The following is a 23,172-nucleotide window of genomic DNA, read 5'->3' on the forward strand; positions in this document are numbered from 1 at the left end:
TAGATTTTTACATAGGTTCTGTTACGTGTCAGGGCACATTTTGAATTAATATACCAAAGCAGAGCAATGACCCACATTGTCCCCAAACAGAATTTTCATAAGCTCTAAAACAGAGTCGCAGAGTGCCCAGATAAAACAGGAAACACTTCTTGAATACCAGCTCTTTGCCAAGTGATTTAAATATCTCTAATCCTTACAATGACGGTACAAGATATTCTTCCTATTTTACAGGTGTCAGTGGCAGACAGTGTGAAGAAAGTGAAAGTGAAAGTTGCTCAGTCATTTCCAACTCTTTGCGACCCCGTGGACTGTAGCATGCCAGGCTCCTTTGCCCATGGAATTCTCCAGGCAAGAATATTGGAGTGGAGCCGTTCCCTTCTCCAGGGGATCTTCCCAACCCAGGGATTGAACCCGTTTTCTGCATTGCAGGCAGATTCTTTACCATCTGAGTCACCAGGGCAGACACTGTAGTCTACTCAGAAGTCGACAGCTTATTTATTTCTCTTTGCTACAGAACTCTGTTCAGGTATGTGGCAAACATCCTTTGAATTCTACATCATATTTGCTCACTCATGACATTTCTCATGATATTTTAACTTGCATTAGGGTATTTGATTTTTGGCCATAAATACTTTGGTCCATTGATGGTTTCTCTACTCCAGTTACACAAATATATATCTGAGCATGATGTCCTTACCCCTGTGTCCATGTCTTTATGTATGTCTTTCCACTTTCCTCTTTCACTTCATGTCATTTTTCAGAATCAGGGGCAAAGTATGTATGCCAGAAAACTTTCCTTTATTAACCCACCTTCTTTGTGTTTTTCTAGTAATTACTGTTTTAAGTAGTTTGCCAGATATTCATTTGTATTTAATCTGGACTGATGAATTGCCATTTTTAAAAACTATAGGAAATACTTCAGACAAGACTGTAAGAACACTGCTTCCCTTGTTTAGGTATCAGGTCATGGTTCAGTGTCCTATCCAGTCTCCGTGGGTGTTGGCCAACTCGATTATCAGTGAGAGTGAACTGGAGTAGCTGCTTGAATCATTTTCTTAGCTTTAACACATATGGTGAACTTAAGCAGGTAACTTCATCTCCCATCATGAATCTCTATATCCATCATAAACATTTAGAGAATATAGTTTTGGGTATGTCATTTTTTTAAAAAAGCACATGAAGGACACTGAAATTAACAAATTTAAGTTCTTAGAAACTGAATGGGAAAAGCAATTGAATGAAGTCCTTCTGCTTTACTGACTTTGCCAAAGCCCTTGACTGTGTGGGTCACAATAAACTGTGGAAAATTCTGAAAGAGATGGGAATACCAGACCACCTGACCTGCCTCTTGAGAAACCTATATGCAGGTCAGGAAGCAACAGTTAAAACTGGACATGGAACAACAGACTGGTTCCAGATAGGAAAAGGAGTACGTCAAGGCTGTATATTGTCACCCTGCTTGTTTAACTTATATGCAGAGTCCATCATGAGAAACGCTGGACTGGAAGAAGCACAAGCTGGAATCAGGATTGCCAGGAGAAATATCAATAACCTCGGATATGCAGATGACACCACCCTTATGGCAGAAAGTGAAGAGGAACTAAAAAGCTTCTTGATGAAAGTGAAAGAGGAGAGTGAAAAAGTTGGCTTCAAGCTCAACATTCAGAAAACGAAGATCATGGCATCCGGTTCCATCACTTCATGGGAAATAGATGGGGAAACAGTGGAAACAGTGTCAGACTTTATTTTTGGGGGCTCCAAAATCACTGCAGATGGTGACTGCAGCCATGAAATTAAAAGACGCTTACTCCTTGGAAGGAAAGTTATGACCAACCTAGATAGCATATTCAAAAGCAGAGACATTACTTTGCCGACTAAGGTCCGTCTAGTCAAGACTATGGTTTTTCCAGTGGTCATGTATGGATGTGAGAGTTGGACTGTGAGGAAGGCTGAGTGCCGAAGAACTGATGCTTTTCAACTGTGGTGTTGGAGAAGACTCTTGAGAGTCCCTTGGACTGCAAGGAGATCCAGCCAGTCCATTCTGAAGGAGATCAGCCCTGGGATTTCTTTGGAAGGAATGATGCTAAAGCTGAAATTCCAGTACTTTGGCCACCTCATGTGAAGGGTTGACTCATTGAAAAAGACTCTGATGCTGGGAGGGATTGGGGGCAGGAGGAGAAGGGGACGACAGAGGATGAGATGGCTGGATGGCATCGCTGACTCGATGGACGTGAGTCTGAGTGAACTCTGGGAGTTGGTGATGGATAGGGAGGCCTGGCGTGCTGCGATTCATGGGGTCGCAAAGAGTTGGACACGACTGAGTGACTGAACTGAACTGAACTGAAATAAGTAAGTGAAATCGCTCAGTTGTATCCGACTCGTTGCAACCCCATGGACATGCGGGGACTCTGCAACCCCTTCCAGGCTTCTCTGTCCATGGGATTTTCCAGGCAATAGTACTGGAGTGGATTGCCGTTTCCTTCTCCAGCAGATCTTCCCAACCCAGGGATTGAACCCAGGTCTCCCGCATTGTAGGCAGATGCTTTACCGTCTGAGCCACCAGGGAAGTCCTTTATTAAGCACTACTATGCGTAAGACATGTATAAGGGGGGAAAGTCACATGCTTTGGGCAGAAATAAATTCTGAGTTAAACTTTTTTTCTAGATATCTGAACTTAGACAAGTTATTTAGCCCTTTTCTGAGCTCCACTTCTTTATTTATTTTAAACACCTATAATTAGGACTAATTATAACCTTTTAGAATTATTATAAGAGATAATGCACACAAAACAACTAGCCCAGCGCCCTGTGAATTAATGAGCATCCCTTGAATGTCAATTCTGTTACTCCCCCTTGGTTTTCTGGCTCTCCTTGATCCTCTCAGAATCCATGTTTCTGTGAGGTCATGGACTCTGCTCTTTCCCCTCCACTTGAGTGGATGATTTATTCATTTAACTATAATGAATTCCAACTGACTTAGATGGTTTAGGACAGGAACTGAAGAAATCCTGAGTGGCAGAAATGTGAACTCCTTTGACAATGCCCCAGGATGTGTGAGGCCATAAGACAAGTAGGACAGAGACTGCTCTCCTGTGGCTCAGCAGGTTGGGCCACAGAGAGGAACAGAAAACTGGGCAGCCTTTCTCCTCTTCCAAATTGATTCTTCCAGCCTAGGGCCTTATTCAGTTGAACTCTAGCTAAGGCTACCAATTCACCCCAGTTTGTCCCAGACTTTCCTGGTTGCAGCACTCAAAGCCCAGTGTCCCCAAAACCCTCTCAGTCCCAGGCAAATCAGGACAGCTGGTCAGTGTACTTAGAGCAGTCTAAGTTGTGCCTGTGGCTTCCAGCCACTGCCAGTGTGCTCCAGTATAAGAATCATTGGCCTTGGAGCCAGGCAGCCCTGGGCCCAAATCCTGGCTCATTCTACTTCCAGCTATGAATCTTGTAAAAGTTATCTTTCTTGAACCTTAGTTTCTGTATCTATAAACTTCATTCTCTTCTTTTCTGAATGTGTAATGAACTTCATATTCTTATTAAATTAAATGATAACACAGCGCTTGCAATGTTATAGGCCCTCAATGAATGTTAGGTCTTTCCTTCCTGACTTCCATATACTTAAGGTTTCATTATCCCCTGGGGTACCATGTCTCTCAAAATCCCTGATTAAAGGAAGGGGTTGACCATTGGACAGTAGGGGGCACTGTTGCCACTATTCCTCTCTTTCTACCCGCTTCTCTGCATCCCTCCATCCTCATACCAAAGCAAGGAAGTTTTAGTAAACCATTGATCAAAGACGGCCAAGCTCTGAATCCACACTTGGTTTTAACTTATCTAAATGTGTCCCACATGCCTGCAATAATGTTCAGAGTGTATCTGGACCATTTTAAATCTTGTACATTTAATTTATAATCCTTTTCACTCCAGGAGGTTTGTGACATGCCAGGGGGTCAAATGTTTATTCTTACACAATTATTTAACCCCAATCAACTAATTATTCTGATGAATTGTGTACTTTTCCCCCTTTTTTGCTTGACCAGATTGGAAACAATGACAGGCATTTAACTGAGATTTATTTGTAAAACTCCGACAGATTGGGAATTACGAAGTTCTTTAAACTGTCTCTTAAAATAAATATTTCTGATTTATCTGGTGAGTTAAAGGGGGAAAAGCAATAATCTCCAAACTCATTAAACCAAGTAAGTCTAACCATGTTTAAAGAAAGTGTTGTAGGAGGTAATAATCCCTATATGTTTGGATGAAAATTGTTCATAACAAATCTTCATCCTTTTCTTGTTTTTGGTTTGTGCAAAGCACAAACTAGAACTGACATATCTAGACATCTAGTCCCAGTCCTCAGTTTTTCTTCAGAAAGTAGAACAATAAGTAACTAGGACTCATATAGGTATTGCAAGATTGAAGTAGAATTGAGTGAGCTTTTCTTTGGGAAAGTTGTTCCAGCTGGGGCACACACTGGAGGCCAGTCATGGCCCTGGACTAGTACTGTGCTGGACAGGGCTGTTCCTCCTAACCCTGGGTCCCCGGCTGATTCATATCTCCTAGGACGCTTAAACAGATGAGGCACAAAGCAGCAGCAATGGAAGACAAAGGAACAAGAGAAAAGAGACGAAGTCAAACAGCAGTTGAAGAGGTTGTGTAGATAAAGACCACAACAAACAATTCTATGGAGCAGGTGAGAAGTACAACATCTGAGCAAAGAGGGCATGCTCACAGGGGCATTGGTAGCTGAGTTAGACCCAATAGTACTAATATTTGTTTTGTTTTTACTTGCTAATTTGATGGGGAAAAGTATTTTTACATGCAGAGAAATTTTCATGGTATATATAACTGATTACATGTAGTTTTGATAGTCCTATCAAATTTCCATGAATTTTGGGAAATCTTTTGTCTTAAAAGATGACATGTCCCTATAAATACAGCATTTAAAGGGGCTAGTAGTTTTAATATCTCTGTCCTTTGTTAAAATGCAAATTTGGTTTAACACAAAATGCATGAATTAATGCCAACAGATGCATGGTTTCCTAGTAAAATCAGAGTAAAAAGAAACAAAGGACACACTAATATGACATTGTAAATCAACTATACTTCAATTTTTAAAAAGAGAAAAGAAGAACAAAGCAAAGAAAGACTTAATCTTCCTTTATGTATGTTCCCTGTCTAGTTTCTTAGAACAGTAATTCCTGTTTATCCAAAAAACAAAAACACACCCAGAATTTCCCCCTGTATTCTATTTCTGTGAGAATGGCTAGCAAATATCAGGAATTTATCTTCCAAAGGACCTTTTCATTTTATGTACAGCATCAGTACAAATTTAGCCCATATTATAACTGTGAACAGATGGCAAGAAATACTGCTCCAGAGATAGGCAAATTGGGTTGAGAACCTGATCACTACCTATTAGCTGTGTTACCTTGGCTGTCTTTTAACTTCTTGGCACCTCAGCAGTAGTAGCAGTAGTAATAATATTTGTGTAATCGCTGTAAATTCCAAAGTGTCCCATGTTTTTCCCATTTAGTGATATTAAGATTTAATGATGAAGTAAGTCAGAAAGAAAAAATATCAAATAAAAACTCACATATATGGAATCTAGAAAAATGGTATTGATGAACCTATTTGCAGTATAGAAGCAGAGACACAGATGTGGAGAATGAACTTGTGGACACAGTGGGGGAAGGAGAGGATGGGATGAATTGAGAGAGTAGCATTAAAATATATACATTACCCTGTGTAAAACAGAGAGCTAGTGGGAAGCTGATGTATAATATAGGGAGCTCAGCCTCGTGCTCTGTGATGACCTAGAGGGGTGGGATGGGGGAGGGGTGGGAGGGAGGCTCACAAGGAAGGGGATTTATGTATACTTATGGCTGATCCCCTGGAGAAGGAAATGGCAATCCACTCCAGTACTATTGCCTGGAAAATCCCATGGACAGAGGAGCCTGGTAGGCTACAGTCCATGGGGTCTCGAAGAGTCGGACACGACTGAGCGACTTCACTTTCACTTTCACGGCTGATTCACATTGTTATAAGGGAGAAACCAACAAAACATTGTAAAGCAATTATCCTCCATTTAAAAATAAGTTTAAAAAATAATTTACATCTTTAAAAGCATTTAAAAAAAAAAAGGAATGAAAAGGACCAAGAAAAAAAGATTTAACGAATACCTGAAACTTTGCAGGCAATGCAAAGTGTGGTCTCATTTAAACCACACAACAACATTTTTAAGGGAGGTACTTTTATTTTCTTCATTTGACAAATGACAAACTGAAGCTTAGAGAAATTAAGAAATTTCTTACCCAAGGTATACATACAGGAAGTGTCAGAAACATGTATGCCGCTGCTGCTGCTGCTGTCGCTTCAGTCGTGTCCGACTCTGTGCGACCCCATAGACGGCAGCCCACCAGGCTCCCCCATCCCTGGGATTCTCCAGGCAAGAACACTGGAGTGGGTTGCCATTTCCTTCTCCAATGCATGAAAGTGAAAAGTGAAAGTGAAGTCACTCCGTCGTGTCCAGCTCTTAGCAACCCCATGGACTGCAGCCCACCAGGCTCCTCCATCCATGGGATTTACCAGGCAAGAGTACTGGAGTGGGGTGCCACTGCCTTCTCCGAAACATGTATGAATGGCCTCCAAGTCCATATCTTAATCACTGCACTATACTAACATCACTTAGTTATTTCATTTACTCTAACTATCAAGTAAGATCTCTGATTCTTGCAGGATTAATGAGATAATGAATATCCAGCATAGTGTCCAGTGTCTGGCCGATGGTAAGCATGCATAATGTGATGTCAAGGAAGAGGAAAGGGGGTGAGGCAATGGAGAATGAGGAGAAAGTAGTATATCTGACTTACCCAAGGCCACCTCCAACTAGAAGATTCAACCTTTGCATGAAAAAGAGAATATAAATATCTTGATAATTTTTGTAGACTATGTATTGAAATAATGATTTTTTTGATGTATTGAGTTAATGTTATTTTTTAATGTGTGTGTTTTTTAAACATTTTAAAATGTAGCTACCAGAAAATTACATGTATATCTCACATTATATTTATATCGGACAGCTCTGAAAGATTTGTCTGCTCGGTCCAACCTCTGCTTCTGAAGACTAGGTTTTCAACAGCAGCTCAAAGTCAAGCTGTTTTGCCACTGTCATGGGGTGCACACCAGTTTCATAACATCCCTTCCTCACTCGGGCTGCATTACCTTCACTAATTTGAATGTACTCCTGTCCTTTAGGGCCATTCTCATAGGATCAAAACACTCATGCTTTAGAATTAGAAGTATTTATCTGACTAATAGAATATGTTAGCTTCTGTTGTTGTTCAGTCACTAAGTCATGCCCGACTCTGCGACCTCACGAACTGAGCACACCAGGCTCCTCTGTCCTCCACTATCTCCCAGAATTTGCTCAGATTCATGTCCATTGAGTCAGTGATACTATCTAACCATCTTATCCCCTGCTGCCCCTTTCTCCTTTTGCTTTTAATCTTTCCCAGCATCAGGATCTTTTCCAATGAGTCAGCTCTTTGCATCAGGTGGCCAAAGTATTGGAGCTTCAGCTCCAGCAACAGTCTTTCCAATGACTATTAAGGGTTGATTTCCTTTAGGATTGAATAGTTTGCTCCTTGCAGTCCAAGGGACCCTAAAGAGTCTTCTCCAGTACCACAGTTTGAAAGCATTAATTCTTCGATGCTCAGTCTTCTTTATGGTCCAACTCTCACATCAGTGCATGACTTACTGGAAAAACCATAGCTTTGACTATATGGACCTTTGTCGGCAAAGCAATGTCTCTGCTTTTTAATGTGCTCTCTAGGTTTGTCATAGCTCTCTTCCCAAGGAACAAGCATCTTTTAATTTCATGGCTGAAGTCACCATCCTCAGTGGTTTTGGAGCCCAAGAAAATAAAATCTGCCACTGCTTCCACTTTTTTCCCCTTCAATTTGCCGTGATGAAGTGATAGGGCCGGATGCCATGATCTTAGCTTTTTAAATGCTGAGTTTCAAGCCAGCTCTTTCACTCTCCTTTTTCATCTTCATCAAGAGGCTTTTTAGTTCCTCTTTTGCTTTCTGCCATTAGAGTGGTATCATCTGCATATCTGCATGTCTCCTGGCACTCTTGATTCCAGCTTGTGATTCTTACAGCCTGGCATTTCACACAATATTACCATTTATGGGGTTCTCCAGGCAAGATTACTAATGTCGGTTGCCATTTCCTCTTCCGGTGGACCACGTTTTGTGGAACACTTCACTATGACTCATCTGTCTTGGTGGTCCTGCATGATGTGGCTCATAGCTTCACTGAGTTATGCAAGCCCCTTTGCCACGACAAGGCTGTGATCCATGAAGGGAATATGTTAGCTAGAAGAGTCTAATAAAATTCTAGTTTGCATTTTGAATCTTCAAATGCCTTGATATTATTCTCAAAGGAATATTTTCATATTAGCTTGTTAGGTTAAATTACCAGCAAACTGCTGTGTAAACTAGGAAAGAAAGAAGGGTGTTGTTATATACTACGGTAACACCATTACTGTGATACATAGTCCATCAGATTCTCATAAGATTCCAATCAGAGGGCTTACGGTGGATTATTTACATGCTACTTGATCAGTAGAGTCCTTTAGACATTTAATATTGCTAAGAACGCTGGAAACTTAATTAAAAAGCATATGATGTATGTATTTCTCCTCCCCAGAACCCACGACAGGTGAAGAATTATTACTACTAGGAGCACTAACGTTGCTTCACATAAATAACCGACCTTGGTCTGCTTGCCTGCTGCACAGCAAAGACAGTTTACTAGTCAAGGAAAATAGTGTTTATTTGTAGGGCCCCAAGCAAGGAGTATAGGCAGCTCATGGTCAAAATACCTGATCTCCCAACAGCTTTCAGGGAAGGGCTTTTAAAGGAAACGTTTGAAGTGATGGTTGCAGGGGGATGGCTTTCCTCTCATTGGTTGGTGGTGAGGTGACAGGGTGGTGTTTCAGAATCTTATTTATTAACTTTCTGGTTCCAACCAGTCTGGATCTAGTGCTCCTGCTCAGCATGAGGTTGCCATCTTCTACCTGGGTGAGGGTCTGTTTCAGTTCCTACAGAACAACTCAAAGATACGCGTCAGATTGTTTTATATATATATGTGTGTGTGTGTGTGTGTGTGTGTGTGTGTGTGTGTGTGTGTGTGTATCCCTTGAGGAAGAACTAATACTCTTTTATTGCTGAACTATCATTTCTTGACTGCTTGCTTTTCCTTTGTTTCTGCATTCCCTCCCTTTCCTAATTAATAACTGATTGAATCTGTTCTTCGGAACACAGTGAAGGCCTAGGAGGCTAAAGATTTTTTTCTTTAAAAGAAAAGGGAGAAACAGAGGGCTTCTGTACCCAGGAGGGCCCTGCAGAGTCATGCTCCATTTCAATAGTGGCTACTACAGTTTACTTTAAAGGACCCCCTTCACATGGCTACTGCTTAACCTTTCCAGTCTCCTGGCCTCACTGTCCTACAGCCATGCTTCAGCCTTAAACATGATATTCTGTTTGGGATACACCTCTCCTGCACCTGGCTAATTCCTACACATCCTTTAGGACTACTTCAGGAATCAGCCCCTCAAGGAAGTCTCCCTTGATTTCTTGATCCACATTAGGACTCATAACATCCTACCCACCACTCCTCAGCTTTCTTCTGGAATTGTTTGTTTACTGTCTATTTGTCAGCTAGAATGTATGCCTAAAAGTAAGGATCCTGTGTTTTTATTTACTTCTGTGTCCCTTATGCTTAGCACATAGTTGACACTGAATGAATACTGGCTATGGGCAGAGAAAAGCAAATTAGCAGGGCATCCTAGGAAATTTCCCCAGGTTGCTACCACCTTTATTTACCCTCCTTTGCCCCAACTGTAATAGGATATGTAACAAGACAAGCATTTCTATTAATCACCAATGCTTTCTTGGGGACAGCACTGCATTTGCTTAGAAGAAATACTGAGTTAGTAGATATATGGTTAAGAACATAGACTCTGAGGATAGATTTACTGGCTCTGAATCATGGCTCTGCCACTCAATGGCAGAAAGCCTTGGGCAAGTTGCCTAACTTCTCTAGGTACTGGTTTCATCATGTGTAAAATGTGCGGTGGAGGTGGGGGGAATAATAATACCTACCTTAGAGGGTTGATTTGAGGATTATATGAATTAACACACATAGAGGAGTTTATCGGAGAAGGAAATGGCAACCCAGTCCAGCACTCTTGCCTGGAAAATCCCATGGACGGAGGAGCCTGGTAGGCTGCAGCCTATGGGGTCGCAAAGAGTCGGACACAACTGAGCAACTTCACTTTCACTTTTCACTTTCATGCATTGGAGAAGGAAATGGCAACCCACTCCAGTGTTCTTGCCTGGAGAATCCAAGGGACAGAGGCCTAGTGGGCTGCCATCTATGGGGTCACATAGAGTCAGCCACGACTGAAGTGATGCAGCAGCAGCAGCAGCAGCAGAGGAGTTTATAATTACTGGCACATACAAACACTTAGTAAGTGCTAGTTGGCATTACTACCGTTATTATACCATTGGGGGTAAGAGGTAATCTCGAGGAAGCAAAGTTGATCCTCAAATTCCGCTTGTTGGGAGAGTGGTCCTATTTACTCTTCTTGTTGTTCAGTCACTCAGTCTTGTCTGACTCTTTGGGACCCCATGGACTGTAGCACGCCACACTTCCCTGTCCTTCACTATCTCCCAGAGTTTGCTCACACTCATGTCCATTCAGTTGATGATGCCATCCAACCGTCTCTGTTGGATCTTATTCACTCTGGGCTTTCTGTTTTGTATGATATTGGAGAAAGTTGCTGGATCCAAGTTAATTTACTGTGTCAGTGAGAAATGAGATGCTTTTGATATTGGCAGGAGAGGGAGGCAAGATTCATTTGTACATTCAACAAATATTTACTGAATGTCTATATTGTGCTAGATATAAAGGGAAGTAAGATAGTCACAGCCATTACAGAACTCTCAAAAATCAAGAAGAGAAAAGCTAGAGAGCCTGGGCAGTGAGATGAGGATGGGGAGGGTGGGCAAGGTGGAGGGGGACCAGATCAGTTCCTCTCCAGTGTGTGTGGCACAGCAGAGGAGGATCTTGAGAGAAGAGAAACACTAACACAGGATTTTAAAGCATCTGCTATAGGATATGTCATGTAAATCCTCCCCTCTACCACCTACAAAATCTTCAGTCACATTCTCATTGCTCATGAGAGACAGCCTGAAGAAGGCAGCAGATATCTGTGTTATAGCTACTGCGGGGAAGATGCTATAGGCAAAAAAGCCCTTCCTTACTCTTGCATGCTACCAGTGAGGAAACATTACAGTGCACACAATATTTAATGATTACAAGTGATACCCCCATGCACAGCATAATACAAGACTCTTTAAAATAAACAGTATCAATTACAATCATGTTAACTGAAGAGAAGAGCCATTATAGAAGGTAGGAAATTCAGGACTTTGTGGAAGAAGCAGCCGTATCTAAAGCTGGGACTAGATATGACTATCTACCAGCCCCTTTGTGGTTAGTCAAACTGGTGATTCCTCAGCACTTTAACTTTTTTATAAACTTCCGCTTATGATGATGCAGACCTTCTTAAACATAAACATCCAAATGTTTCAGTGTAGGGAAGGAAGGGGTCTACTCTGTATTTACTGCTCTCATCCTTCTTTGACTTCCAGCTTTTCAGTTTTACATCTTACTATCTTTTAAAATAACAATTTAAATAAATTTGACACACATATATGTATATATTCAGCAGCCTAAGAAGTAATCAGTCATCAATCCAAATAAAACAAACCTATCAATTTGCCTGAATTTCCAAGCATGAAATAAATAAGGCTCTGTTGGAATTTACCTACACAAATTGAGACTTTGAGGGGAAGAGAGAAATAAACTAATCTTTTTCTCTTATTTGTTTACTGCATAAACCCTAGAGTTTCTGCATCTTATAAGATGACTATGGATTTAAAAGATTTATGGTTATTAACATTCTCAAAGCAGTATGCAAATTCACATCACCTTGAGTATACTTTGCCCCAAAGTTACGAGTAAAAATGGAAGCATTTTGCCATTAAAAAGGCTAAAATAAATGAATTCAAATGGTTGTCTTTGAGTAGGATTTTCCTTTAAACCATTAATAGGAAAATGAAGAGATCCTGAGTGGTCAAGCATGAAATGTAAACGAGAGTAGTTTTCATGTTTAGGCCTTATCAGCTGATGTCACCTGATGTAAAAATTTAAATTTGATAATGCAGAAAATGACCTTATAATTTGCAGTATCATGAAAGAATGCAGTTTGTGCCCAGATTTTTTGACAGTAGTATTGAAACTATGATTTTTAAGTAACATCTTCAAATGACAAAGTCAGTGAAAAAAATTAGACATTCTGAATTAAGTGAAGTCAGAAAAAGAACTTGTCTGTGCTTTCATTTATGGGACCATATTTTTTAAATAAAAAATTAAGATACAGGCTGTTAGAGCAAAGCAGAGACAAACCTAGATCTCTTTAAACGGATTGAAATAACAGTGACATTCTTAAAGGGTCAAATAATACAGGAAACATATACTTCTGCCCTCTTAAGATGAGTAATATATTTCTTCAAAGCAGGAAAAAAACTTTACAAACATCTTTTCAGCTTTCCAGTATATAATCAGCCTCAGAATGGCAACCATTTCCTATTGTCAGGTAGTTGATGAGAAATGCAAAGTACACCTGCAACCAGCGGCTCAGGAAGATCAAGGTGAACACCAGGCCTTGGCTCTCACTTCTACCATTCTGTTACCAGGTACAGAAAACTTCAGCGAAAGGACAATTAAAAAATACACATTTTAGCCAGGTATTTGTATGGATGTGAGAGTTGGACTGTGAAGAAGGCTGAGCGCCAAAGAATTGATGCGTTTGAACTGTGGTGTTGGAGAAGACTCTTGAGAGTCCCTTGGACTGCAAGGAGATCCAGCCAGTCCATTCTGAAGGAGATCAGCCCTGGGATTTCTTTGGAAGGAATGATGCTAAAGCTGAAATTCCAGTACTTTGGCCACCTCATGTGAAGGGTTGACTCATTGGAAAAGACTCTGATGCTGGGAGGGATTGGGGGCAGGAGGAGAAGGGGACGACAGAGGATGAGATGGCTGGATGGCATCACTGACTCGATGGACATGAGTCTGAGTGAACTCCGGGAGTTGGTGATGGACAGGGAGGCCTGGCATACTGTGATTCATGGGGTCGCAAAGAGTCGGGCACGACTGAGCGACTAAACTGAACTGAACTGAACCCCCTTAAAGGTAATGATTAATCCTATGATGACGTTTGTTTGTTTGTTTTTTCCTTTCTTTCTTTTTGGGACCTAAGCGGGGGAGTGGGGGGGGGGGGACATCAGGGTGTCACAAATTTCTATCAAACAAGAAAATGAATTAGCTTAGCCGTCTTGGGAAAACTATGAAGTTATGGCAGCTTTGCAGGTGTCCCAAGATTTGGGTTGCTTTACAGGAATAACTGAATTCATGGCACAATTAAGTACTGGTTCAAGCTCATGCTAAAATATCCTAAGTCCCTTTTACTTTAAATCATTCTAAGTATGCTTTTCTTTGGAAGGCATCAACTGCAATATGCCACTTCCAGAGATGCATTCCTATACCAACTAGACTTTAAAAATGGTAATTACTCTAAAGGCACACCCTTGAGCAACCATCACACCGCACTGAGCTCCTGAGAATATTCTGGAAGCATCACTGTGAACAGTTGCTTCTCTGTAGGGGAAAAAAGTGAAATTAAACAGAAGCAGCAGCTTCTGTATGGAGAAACACGGTTTGACACTTGGAATCCTTTTCTACTGCAACAGGTTTACCAACAGCTGCGTTCCTCTGGAGTTTTGAATCTGTGAATCCTTGAGTATCACTCCGCCTTTTTTTTTTTTTTTAAATCATGAAATACCTTCTGTATACCGTACGGCAGGAAGAGAAAGTTTGGAAATTACATGCGTAAGACTCAGCTAACCCAGATGACATACATGCAATAGCATTACTTGAAGAACTTATTCAACCCAATCCTTTGCATCTTGTTAACCAAGGGACAGAACCTCTCCAAATTTTGCACCAAAGAAAAGAGAGAATGCAAGGGTCTTGCTGCAGCTCCTGGGACGCACTGAACACCACCTTGTTACAAGTGTATCCAAAGCTCCCAGCACCAGGGACTTGGGCGGACTGCTTCTCTCTGTTTCACTGTCCCTGAAGCTTTCAGAGGAGACGGTTGTGCTATGAATGCAGACCTTACAAAGCAGGCCAAGAAGATGCTTCGTACCCCCAAGTGCTCGCGGTGCCGGAACCATGGCTTCCTGGTACCAGTCAAGGGCCACGCGGGCAAGTGCCGCTGGAAGCAGTGCACCTGCGAGAAGTGCTACTTGATCACCGAGCGCCAGAAGATCGTGGCTGCACAAAAGATGCTCAAGAAGCAGGCCTCTGGAGAGGAGCAGGAGGTGGCCCTGTGCGCACAGGGACCCCAGCTGGCCCCCGGGGGCGCGGCCGCCACCCCAGGCCCAAGCTTCTGCCCGCTGCTTCCGCTTGCCCCTTTGGGAGACGCGCAGCCGGGCCCTTCGGGCCAAGCGGCCACCTGCCTCCCTGAGAGGCCCCCGCGGGGCCAGAGCCCCAGCCCGAGTGCCTTCCAGCCGGTTCTGGGCGGCCACAACCGCGGCCACGTGGGCCTGAGCGAACAAGCAGCCAGGGCCAGGCCCAGCTCTCTGGAGCCCCAGCTGACGGCGGAGGCCGCCGGCCGGGGCTACCCCGGCTGCCTGGAGCTGCGCAGGCTGCCGCGGCCTGTGCCGAGCCCGCCGTTCACCGACTTCGGTAAGATTCCCGGTGCCCTGAGCCTTTGTCCCGCTGTTGGTTCCTCCCCGGGCTGCTGCCTCCCCACCTCCCTCACTCTGGCGTCCCAGGCCAGCCGCGGGTATGGGCCCTTGGGGTGGGGGTGGGAAGATGCTTTCTAGAGGGAATCTTGCTTCGGGATACCTTTTTCTGAGTAGGCATTTGGGTTTGGTGCCTTTTTGCAAGAAGGTAAAAAGAGAGAAAGGAATGGGTGGTTCTGAGGGGTTAATTTTAAAAAACATTTAGCTATAGTCTCTGCTTTTCCATTCCGGGAGAAAAAAAAAATGGCCGCACAAAAAAAAAAATGGCCCCCCAGTCCGCTTAGCTGAGGCTCCTCCTCCCAACAGAGAGGATCGCGGGAGAGTGGCCATATTGCGCTTGCGCAACTCTTCCCACCCTTTTCTGGTGCTGGAGGCTCCTCCCCCAGAACGTCCTCGTGGGTGGGCCAGCGCCTTATGACTGCACCTGCGTCCCTCCGCCCACCCCTCCCCCATCTTCTGTGCCCTAGTCAGCTTGCTCCTCAGCCGTGCTCTGGCCCAATGGCTGTGTATGGGCGTTCTTCCCACCTGTTTCCCAGGCATGGATGGGAATGAGACCTCTTCTCTGCTCCCTACAAGAGAACAGTCTATTGAGACGTGGTTGCTGTTTTTCTCTCCTCCCTCCACATGCATAAATTACATTGTTCCCTAGGTATTGTAACTTTCACTATTATAATTTCAAGTCACATGTAAGTTTGAGACTTTTAAAAAGGGGCTCATTTTGGGTGCAGACACGTTTTTTCTGGTTTTCTCTATGGGAGTGTGGTAGAAAGAGCGCAAGTCTGAGTCAGGACGCTGAGGGGCTGCTCACTTGGTAATCTTAAGCAAGCTCCTTCCTTCTGTGACAGCCTCGCCCCTCTGTAGGCTAAGGGGATTGGCCTGATGCTCTCCGAAGGCCAGTTCTGCCTTCTGGGACGTTCTAGGAAAATATAGGTCCCTAGAGAACTAGATGAGGAAGACAGATCTGAAAAGCAGTTCTAGGAGAAGGATACCTTTCTACGGATATGGAGCCTTTCTTTGTTCCATCAACTGAGCACTGTGTGCCCAGCACTAGTGATGAAAAGGTGAAGGGGGGTGAGTCAGATTCCTTGCCCTCAAGGATCTTGTCCTTGTGAAAGAAAAGGACATCACAGAGAACTCTAATAACCAGTGGTTTAGCTGTGGTCTGAAGGAAGATCAGGAGCTGAGCACTGAGGATTCAAGAAGGCAAAGTGGGGTTAGGAAAAAAAGCCTTCCAAGCAGAGAGGATAGCATCTGCAGAGGCCCTGAGGTGGAGAAAGAAGGCGCTACTAGTGATCAGACAGTGAGGCTGGAGTGAAGGCAGGAATGCAGTCTGCGTGGGCTTCATGGCTGGGCCAAGGACTTTTGCTGAGGGCAACAGAACATGGTTGAAGGGTTTAAAAAGCAGGGAGGATCAAAAGCATAATGGATGTGGGAGTTGTCTGTGAATGGATATGAGTGTTTATTTATACTGCTACCTTCAGACGATAATATGGTGCCCTTTTTTCTAGCTCCATGTGTTTTTAACACTTCCCTCGTTGCATGTCTTTTCAGGGCTCCCTCTGAGCATCAACTCAGATTCTGTGGTGGGGTCTGAGTGCCTGGAGAGAGAACCTCCCAAGCTGTACCCCAGCTGCTCCAGCATGCACCCCTACCGCCCTTTTCCTCTGGGCTACCAGGATGCATCCCCAAGTGTGGGGATCCCTCTGCAGCAGAGTTTCCAGCACCTGTCCTATAGCCACTACTATGGAGGAGGCTTGGTGAGTCCCATTCCTGATATTTTCGAAGTTCCTCCCTATTTCAGCTGCCCTGGCTGCTTTAACAGACTTTCTCCCAGGCAGCCAGCCATTGTGCTCACTCTATACCAGGACATGGGCAGTGGGTGGAAGGATACAGCATTGGCCTTGTATGCTGTGCACCTCTGGGAATGCACATGTGAACAAGTTGGCCTGGGCTGTGGCGTGGGCTAAGAGACTCTGGGAGCTCAGGCAAAAAGGAATGCAGACACATCTCAGATAAACCTGGGGAACAGCCACACGGGAACCTGAATGACCACCAGCCTTGATCCATGGAATGCCAGTCAATACTAGGTACCAGATAGGAAATAGCGCTTTCCTCGAGCCACACATTTGAGGGCAGAGTCAGGAGCAGACAAAGGTCCCCTGCTGCAAAAGAATGGCCCACTTGAGATGGCAGAGGGCTTTCAAGAGGATAGGGCACTTAAGCTTAGTCATGAAAAATATGGAGACTTCCCCCAAACACTGGTCACCTTAGGAGATACTTGTTGAAAAAAAAAAAGGGTAAATTTAATCATTTTATAAGGTCAGTGATCAGTTACTAACTGGTGCGCTCTTTGAGCCTAGAGTTTTGAGTTCTGGAAGTTCTGGATATATAAGAGTTGTGTGAGATGTGGGTCAGGTGACCAGCTTTTGCAGCAGCGGTTGCCAGCTCCTTCCATCTTTCTCCCTTTTGGCAACCCCAGAGGGCCATCAGAACTGCAGAATAGCGAGAGGCCTGGGTGACCAGTCCTGACTTTGGCTCGTAAGGCTGGACCTGTGAGGGAGTTGACTGAGATGCAGCTCACATTCAGGGAAGTGTGGACCACTGTTACTTTTACTTTCTTCCTAAGCTACAAGCCCAACCCTGTGTGTTACAGAGATGCTGCCTTGGGTGGAGGGTAGAGAAGAGTGAGTAGAGAGCAGGCTGCTTTGGTCTAATGTGGAAAGTAAGAGAAGGGACCACAGTTTGATGTTAACGTAGTGTAGTCATGCACTGCTCCTGCTTCACTGCAGCAGCATCTTCTCTGATCCAGATATTCTAAAGTTTTATTCAGAAATCATTTTCCATTCATTCAAGGGGGAAAAGTTTGAACACCACTGGTCTTGATCATTTCCAGGGTGCCTACTGGCCCTTATGTAAGCCTCCGAGGTACATGTTATTTTCTCATTGTAGGGCAGAGGAAAAAGGCTCAGAGGAGTAACAGATTTGTCCAGGGTCACGGAAGTGGGGAACAAGGGACTGGGATTCAGATTACACAACTGGTCAGTGACAGAGTCAGGACAGAGGCTAGGACAGACATGACCCTGACTCTCACCGTCCCGCTGCCCTGCCTGAAACTGAGGGTGGGGTGCTGGCCACCCCACTGCAGCCCAGGGAGAACACGGCATCTCTAGCCTCCACACAAAGAGAGGGGTCTTGGCCAAATGGAGCACACACCCACCGTCTGCTCGCACAGAAGCCTGAGGCCTGGCGTCCAGGGCAGGGCTCTGATTGACAGGCCTGCCAGACGGCCTTTGTTAGGAGTGTGATCTCAGTTGGTTTATCTGGGCCTGAGCTGCCACCACCAGCCCCAGGCAGGAGCTGTGATCCAGGGAGAAACTTGGCTGAGCAGCTTGGAATGAAAGACTAATAATCCCCCTTCCTGCCCCCTTCACGTCTGGATAGGGGATCACCCATTCATTTGTGAAGCTGTTTCAAACCCAAGAGCCTGTGAGTTGCTTCATCCTTGCCCTGCTGCCCCTGCCCAGCCTCCCAAATACTCCCTGAGCCGCCTTCTCTTCCTGCCCTGTCCCACCTGCTGCTTCTGTGCTTCCTCTTTTCTCTTCCCACAAAAGAGCACAGGCCTGGAGTCAGACAGACCTAGAGACCAACCCTGCCTTTGCTGCCTGCTCTCCACGTCGCCTGGGCATGCCGCCGAACTCCTGAGGGCCTTGCTCAGGTTCTTAGTCTCTAGCATGGGGGCATCCTCAGGCTGTTGATAGATTCTGGGTACACAAAAGCGGGCTTTCTTCCCTTCCTTGTGGTCACATTAAATTAGGAAGTGCTGGGTTCAGGTAAGCAGATTTAATAGGCTCATGTGTAAGCCATCGATGTGGGGGCAGTTTTCAGGGCTTCTCAAACTCCTTGGGCAAAGAGCACTTCTAAGAACACGGAAAAATATCTTGTGGGACACTGAATTTCTTTGGCACACAGCCTGTGAAGTGCTGCTCTGGAGTACCTGGATGGAGGAGTAAATAATAATGGCTTGCCCTGAAATTTATGATTTTCTATTACATTCATGTCTTTCTCAGTTAAGCTGAGCTGTGTGGTCATCACCCCTCCACATCCCGTTATTCCAGCCTTGGGGTCCTGTGGTATGGAGTTAGCTTTCACCTTCTGAAGAAGGAACATAAACACAGAAGGGCTGAAGCCACTTTTCCTGAGGTCACCTAGCTCCCCTTGCCTCAGTTACAGCTGCACTATACTGTCTGGTTAGAATGAGGGGCCCACAGGCCCAGTGATGCCGGAGTCTTAAGTCATCACATGTGCCAGAGGTGGGACCCCAAGTAGGTGGATGCTTTCAGACCCTTCTCCGGTGCAGAGCAGTGGAGTCAGGCCGACTTGGGATTCTCTTCTGCCTCTGCTGCCCCCCAGCTCTGGCCTGGGCCTGTACCGTCTCTCACTGATGCTGGTTTTTGCTGCAGTGACGATGGTTAATGGACCCTCCCTCCTAGGGTCGTCAGGATAGAATGAGGCTGTAGACATACTCAAATGCAGCTGCTCCCCAGGCTTCTCTGCGTTGTGCTTGTGTCCGTCCTTGCCTTCAGTCAGCTGGCAGGGGTTTGCTGAACACCCTGTTCTGAGTATCCTGTGCTCCACTGTCTGGGCTGCAGAGATGAATCGCCTCAACAGGGAGCCCCCATTCAGGGGCCTGAATGTGGGATCGGCCCCCTGGCTCACCCTCTGCCCTCTGACTGCCTGCTGTGTGTGCCCTGCAGGTGGCGGAACCTGTGGGAGACTTCCAGCCAAGCTACTACCAGCCGCTGGGGCAGCCGCCACTGGGGCAGCCGCCGCAGCCTCAGTTCCTCCCGCCGGGCTTGCTGTCTGCGCTCCACTTCCTCCTGCCGCCGCTGCCCCCACCGCCTCCAGCAACCTTCTCGCTGACCGTCCTATCTGACACGGACAAGGAGAACACCGGTGAGTGAGGCCCCGTCTTCCAGCTGCCGAGGGACACAGGAAGACTCTGGAGGATGGGGGTCCTACTATGACGTGGGCGTGGAGGGCAGGGAAATGGAGAATAGGATTTTCAATGTCCTGGGCCCTGGGGAAACTCTTTCCTGGCACCGCTCTCTTAAATTCCATACATAAACTTCTAGGGGAGGTGAGTCCCCATTCTCAGGTGAGGAAACTGTGATAGAACCCTGAGAGGGTCTCACATATGTACATGGTGCAGCTCGGGTTCCAACAGAAGTCTCTGTCTGGCTCCAGCTTCAACGCTAATTTCCTCACCTTAACAGTTCCTGTGGGCAAAATGTGGAGGATGGCACGCGCGTGGTGCCGAAGGACCAGAGGTGCCAGGCCTCTCTGGCTGGGGAAGCAGCACGTGCTGAGCCTGCCTGGGGCTGGTGGGGATGATTCCTCTGGCTCGGGCCACTCTGGCCTTCACAGTTCGGTCACTGGTGCACCGGGTGATCTTGGGCACTCACACCCTCCTCTGGGCCTCAGTCTTCTCACCTGTAAAGTGGGCCCTGTCACAGGGTTACTGTGCGGGTTTTCTTTTGAGGGCCCTTGAAGCTTTAAAAGTTGTAGGATTTTTTCTTCCCTCTTTCAGTCCTCCCCTGAGGCTCCTTAAGAAAAGAAACCGAGGCCTGTTGTATGTCCGATGCCTAGATCTGTTAACTGGGGAAGTGGTACAGTGTGACTTGAAGTACGATGGCCCTGGTGCCGCACAGCCTGGGTGTAAGTCCTGGCTCCAGCACTTGCCCACGGTGTGACCTCGGGCAAGTTAATTCACTCCTCGGTGCTTCAGTTTCGGTATCTGTAAGAGCAAACTAATGAAGGGTCCCTTCCCTCATGAGCTCATCCTGAGGATTAAACAAAACCTAAAATGACGAAGGCATTGGTAAAGATTGTTCTCACTGTTGTCCCTAATCCCCATGCCAACCATGATGCTGCATAGTAAGCACCTTCTAATGGACAGAAGGAGACGCTGAGGTTCAGAGCTGAGAGTAGCTCGCTTCCTGCCACCCAGCTTGTGACAAGCAGAGCTGGAGTCTGAACTTGAGTCTATATCCTCTGGCCAGGGCTAGAATCCCAGTTTCCTGACTCCTAGCAAATTAAAAGTAGGAATGGGAATAACTAATTCTCTGTAGGGACTGGCAATGATGGTGATGCCTTGTAGAAAACTTATGTGTGAAAACAGGTGATTTCCCCTCTTTCTCAATCCAGCCCCTCTTCTCTGTCCTTCACAGATGACCAGGATGTGGAAGGGCCGAGCGAGCCCAGCCAGCCATCGTCCCAGGAGCAGTCCGACTAGGCCCAGGCCCTCAGGCCAGCAGCGTGGGGCCTTGGTGGGGGGGCGGGGGGGGGTGCTTGCAGCAATGATTTTCTTGTCTCTATTCAGTGATATGTAGGGAGGAAGGGTAGTGATAAGCTAAGGTGGCTGTGAATTCCCATTTCAAGATAGGAGGAAGAGTGTGGTTGCTAAGGTTCTCTCAAGCCTGAGACACGGGGCTTGAAAAGGAACTCAGAGGATGAAGTCACCAGGGCTCGGCCAGAGCTCTGAGATGTGGGAGGCTGGTGAGAGCTCACATTTCAGAATGAATTTAGCCAGCTCTGTGTTGGTTGCTGTTAGTCAGATTCACCCCAGAGGCGGCCTTTGACTTCCTCAGGTCCTGCTGCAGGGCGGAGGCACGGTCTACCTCAGCCTCTGCTTCTGCTGCCTCTGTCTGGTCCCCAGCAGGAGGCAGCACAGATATCAGGCGGCCAGCACATCCAAGTGGATGGCAGGAGCAGCCAGGACCAGGGTGCTGAGCAGGTTCTGCTACACCCTTCTTACTGCTCTGTCCCCCGGGGTCAGCCTGGGCCCCTTCTCTAGGGGCTTTACTATCAAATATAAGCATTTTAGCCTCTGAGGTTCCTTTACTTTTTCCCCATGAAGTTTAAGCCATTATGGCATCATTTCTGGTTTTAAAAAAAAAACTATTAAAGTTTGACTATTTCATGTTTTTATAGTGATTGCTAGCTTTAAAAATTAGGCTTTTTGTAAGTTCTCATGCAGTTCTCAGAGAATAGGATGGTGCTTCCAGATTACCTGTGGCATCAGTTTCTTCTCTGGGGACGGTTGACATTTGAAATAAAATGAACAGTGGAAATCCTTGTGGAGGGTGTATGCTCTCTTTAACTTTCTGTGGAATGCAACCTTGGGAAGGGGAGGCGGTGGCTGGGATTCATGGCCTGTCAGCCTGCTCTTTCTATGCACTTAGGTAAGACTTTCCCTTTATCTCAGTTATCAACTGAGAGGCTTGGGCAAGGCTGGTAGCTTTTTTACTATCAGTATTATTGTTGTTATTTTTTTCTATGGTTTTAAAAATTTCTTATTCATTTTTAATTGAAGGATAATTACAGTATTGTGTTGTTTCTGCTATACATCAACATGGATTAGCCATAGGTGTACATATGTCCCCTCCCTCTTGAGCCTCCCTCCCACCTCCCTGTTATTATTTTAAGCAGTAGAGACGTTTTAAGGAAATCTGATGCAGACACATGAAATGTAAAGATTTTCTCAAGTTTCTCTTCCCCAGCTCCTTGCATAGTCCCTGCAGAGTAACATGGTTTTAAAAAACCAGAACTTGATCCCATTTTGTTGCTTTAGAGTCCTGGTTCTCTTCCCTTGTTTTCACTTTCTCTGTTGTTTAAAACACATCCTGCATCTCTGCTGGACTCAGAGCCTGGCACTCAGCTCTGCCCATGAGAAGCATGGAATCTGGTGTGGCAAATCGTCCACTGGGATTGCAATGGGACAGAGAGAGGTAGAGGGGCTGTGGGTGGGGGAAAGGGTCAGAGAAAGCCTTCTGGAGAAGTTTGGGTTTTGACTGCATCTTCAAGGGAAGAATGAGTTAGATTAAGGTAGGCATCCCCAGCAGCAGGGTGAGAAAGGGTAAGAGACCTGGAGTGAAGGATTCAAGGGTGAGGGACAGTGTTCTGTTTTGTCTGGAAAGGACTGGCACCCAGGAGAATAGGCTGAGCTGCCTCCTGCCTTGCCTGTGGGCCCAGCATCTTAGGACAGATGGCGGGAAGAAAACTGAGAAGTGATAGTCTAACTATTCTCTCAAAATCATTGTGGTGACTGGGGGGTTGAAGGCCTGGGCCTGCCCTGTTGGAAGGTATTGGAGCAGATACAGTCATAGGAATTTTTCAGTTCCTGCTTTACGCACAGTGCTTCAGCAGAGCAGAGCCTGGCATACTGAGGCCTGCAG

The 23,172-nt window shown here is 45.5% G+C and overlaps 1 protein-coding gene across 1 annotated transcript; it reads left to right on the plus strand.

Annotated features, from left to right (window-relative positions):
* The first annotated feature begins 14,293 nt into the window (after nucleotides 1-14,293).
* On the plus strand, nucleotides 14,294-21,230 carry DMRTB1 (DMRT like family B with proline rich C-terminal 1). Its single transcript, XM_069576254.1, has 4 exons — nucleotides 14,294-14,879; nucleotides 16,490-16,695; nucleotides 19,693-19,891; nucleotides 21,166-21,230. Exons 1-4 carry the CDS (start codon nucleotides 14,294-14,296, stop codon nucleotides 21,228-21,230), a joined length of 1,056 nt encoding a protein of 351 aa, XP_069432355.1.
* Nucleotides 21,231-23,172: the final 1,942 nt, after the last annotated feature.

Source organism: Ovis canadensis, chromosome 1 (assembly GCF_042477335.2).
Source record: "Ovis canadensis isolate MfBH-ARS-UI-01 breed Bighorn chromosome 1, ARS-UI_OviCan_v2, whole genome shotgun sequence".
Taxonomy (NCBI): Eukaryota; Metazoa; Chordata; class Mammalia; order Artiodactyla; family Bovidae; genus Ovis; species Ovis canadensis.

Coding starts and splice junctions, on each gene's coding strand:
- DMRTB1 (XM_069576254.1), top strand. CDS start 14,294: ATGAATGCAGACCTTACAAAGCAGGCCAAGAAGATGCTTCGTACCCCC. Junction 14,880..16,489: donor CCCGCCGTTCACCGACTTCG/GTAAGATTCCCG, acceptor ATGTCTTTTCAG/GGCTCCCTCTGAGCATCAAC. Junction 19,892..21,165: donor CACGGACAAGGAGAACACCG/GTGAGTGAGGCC, acceptor TGTCCTTCACAG/ATGACCAGGATGTGGAAGGG.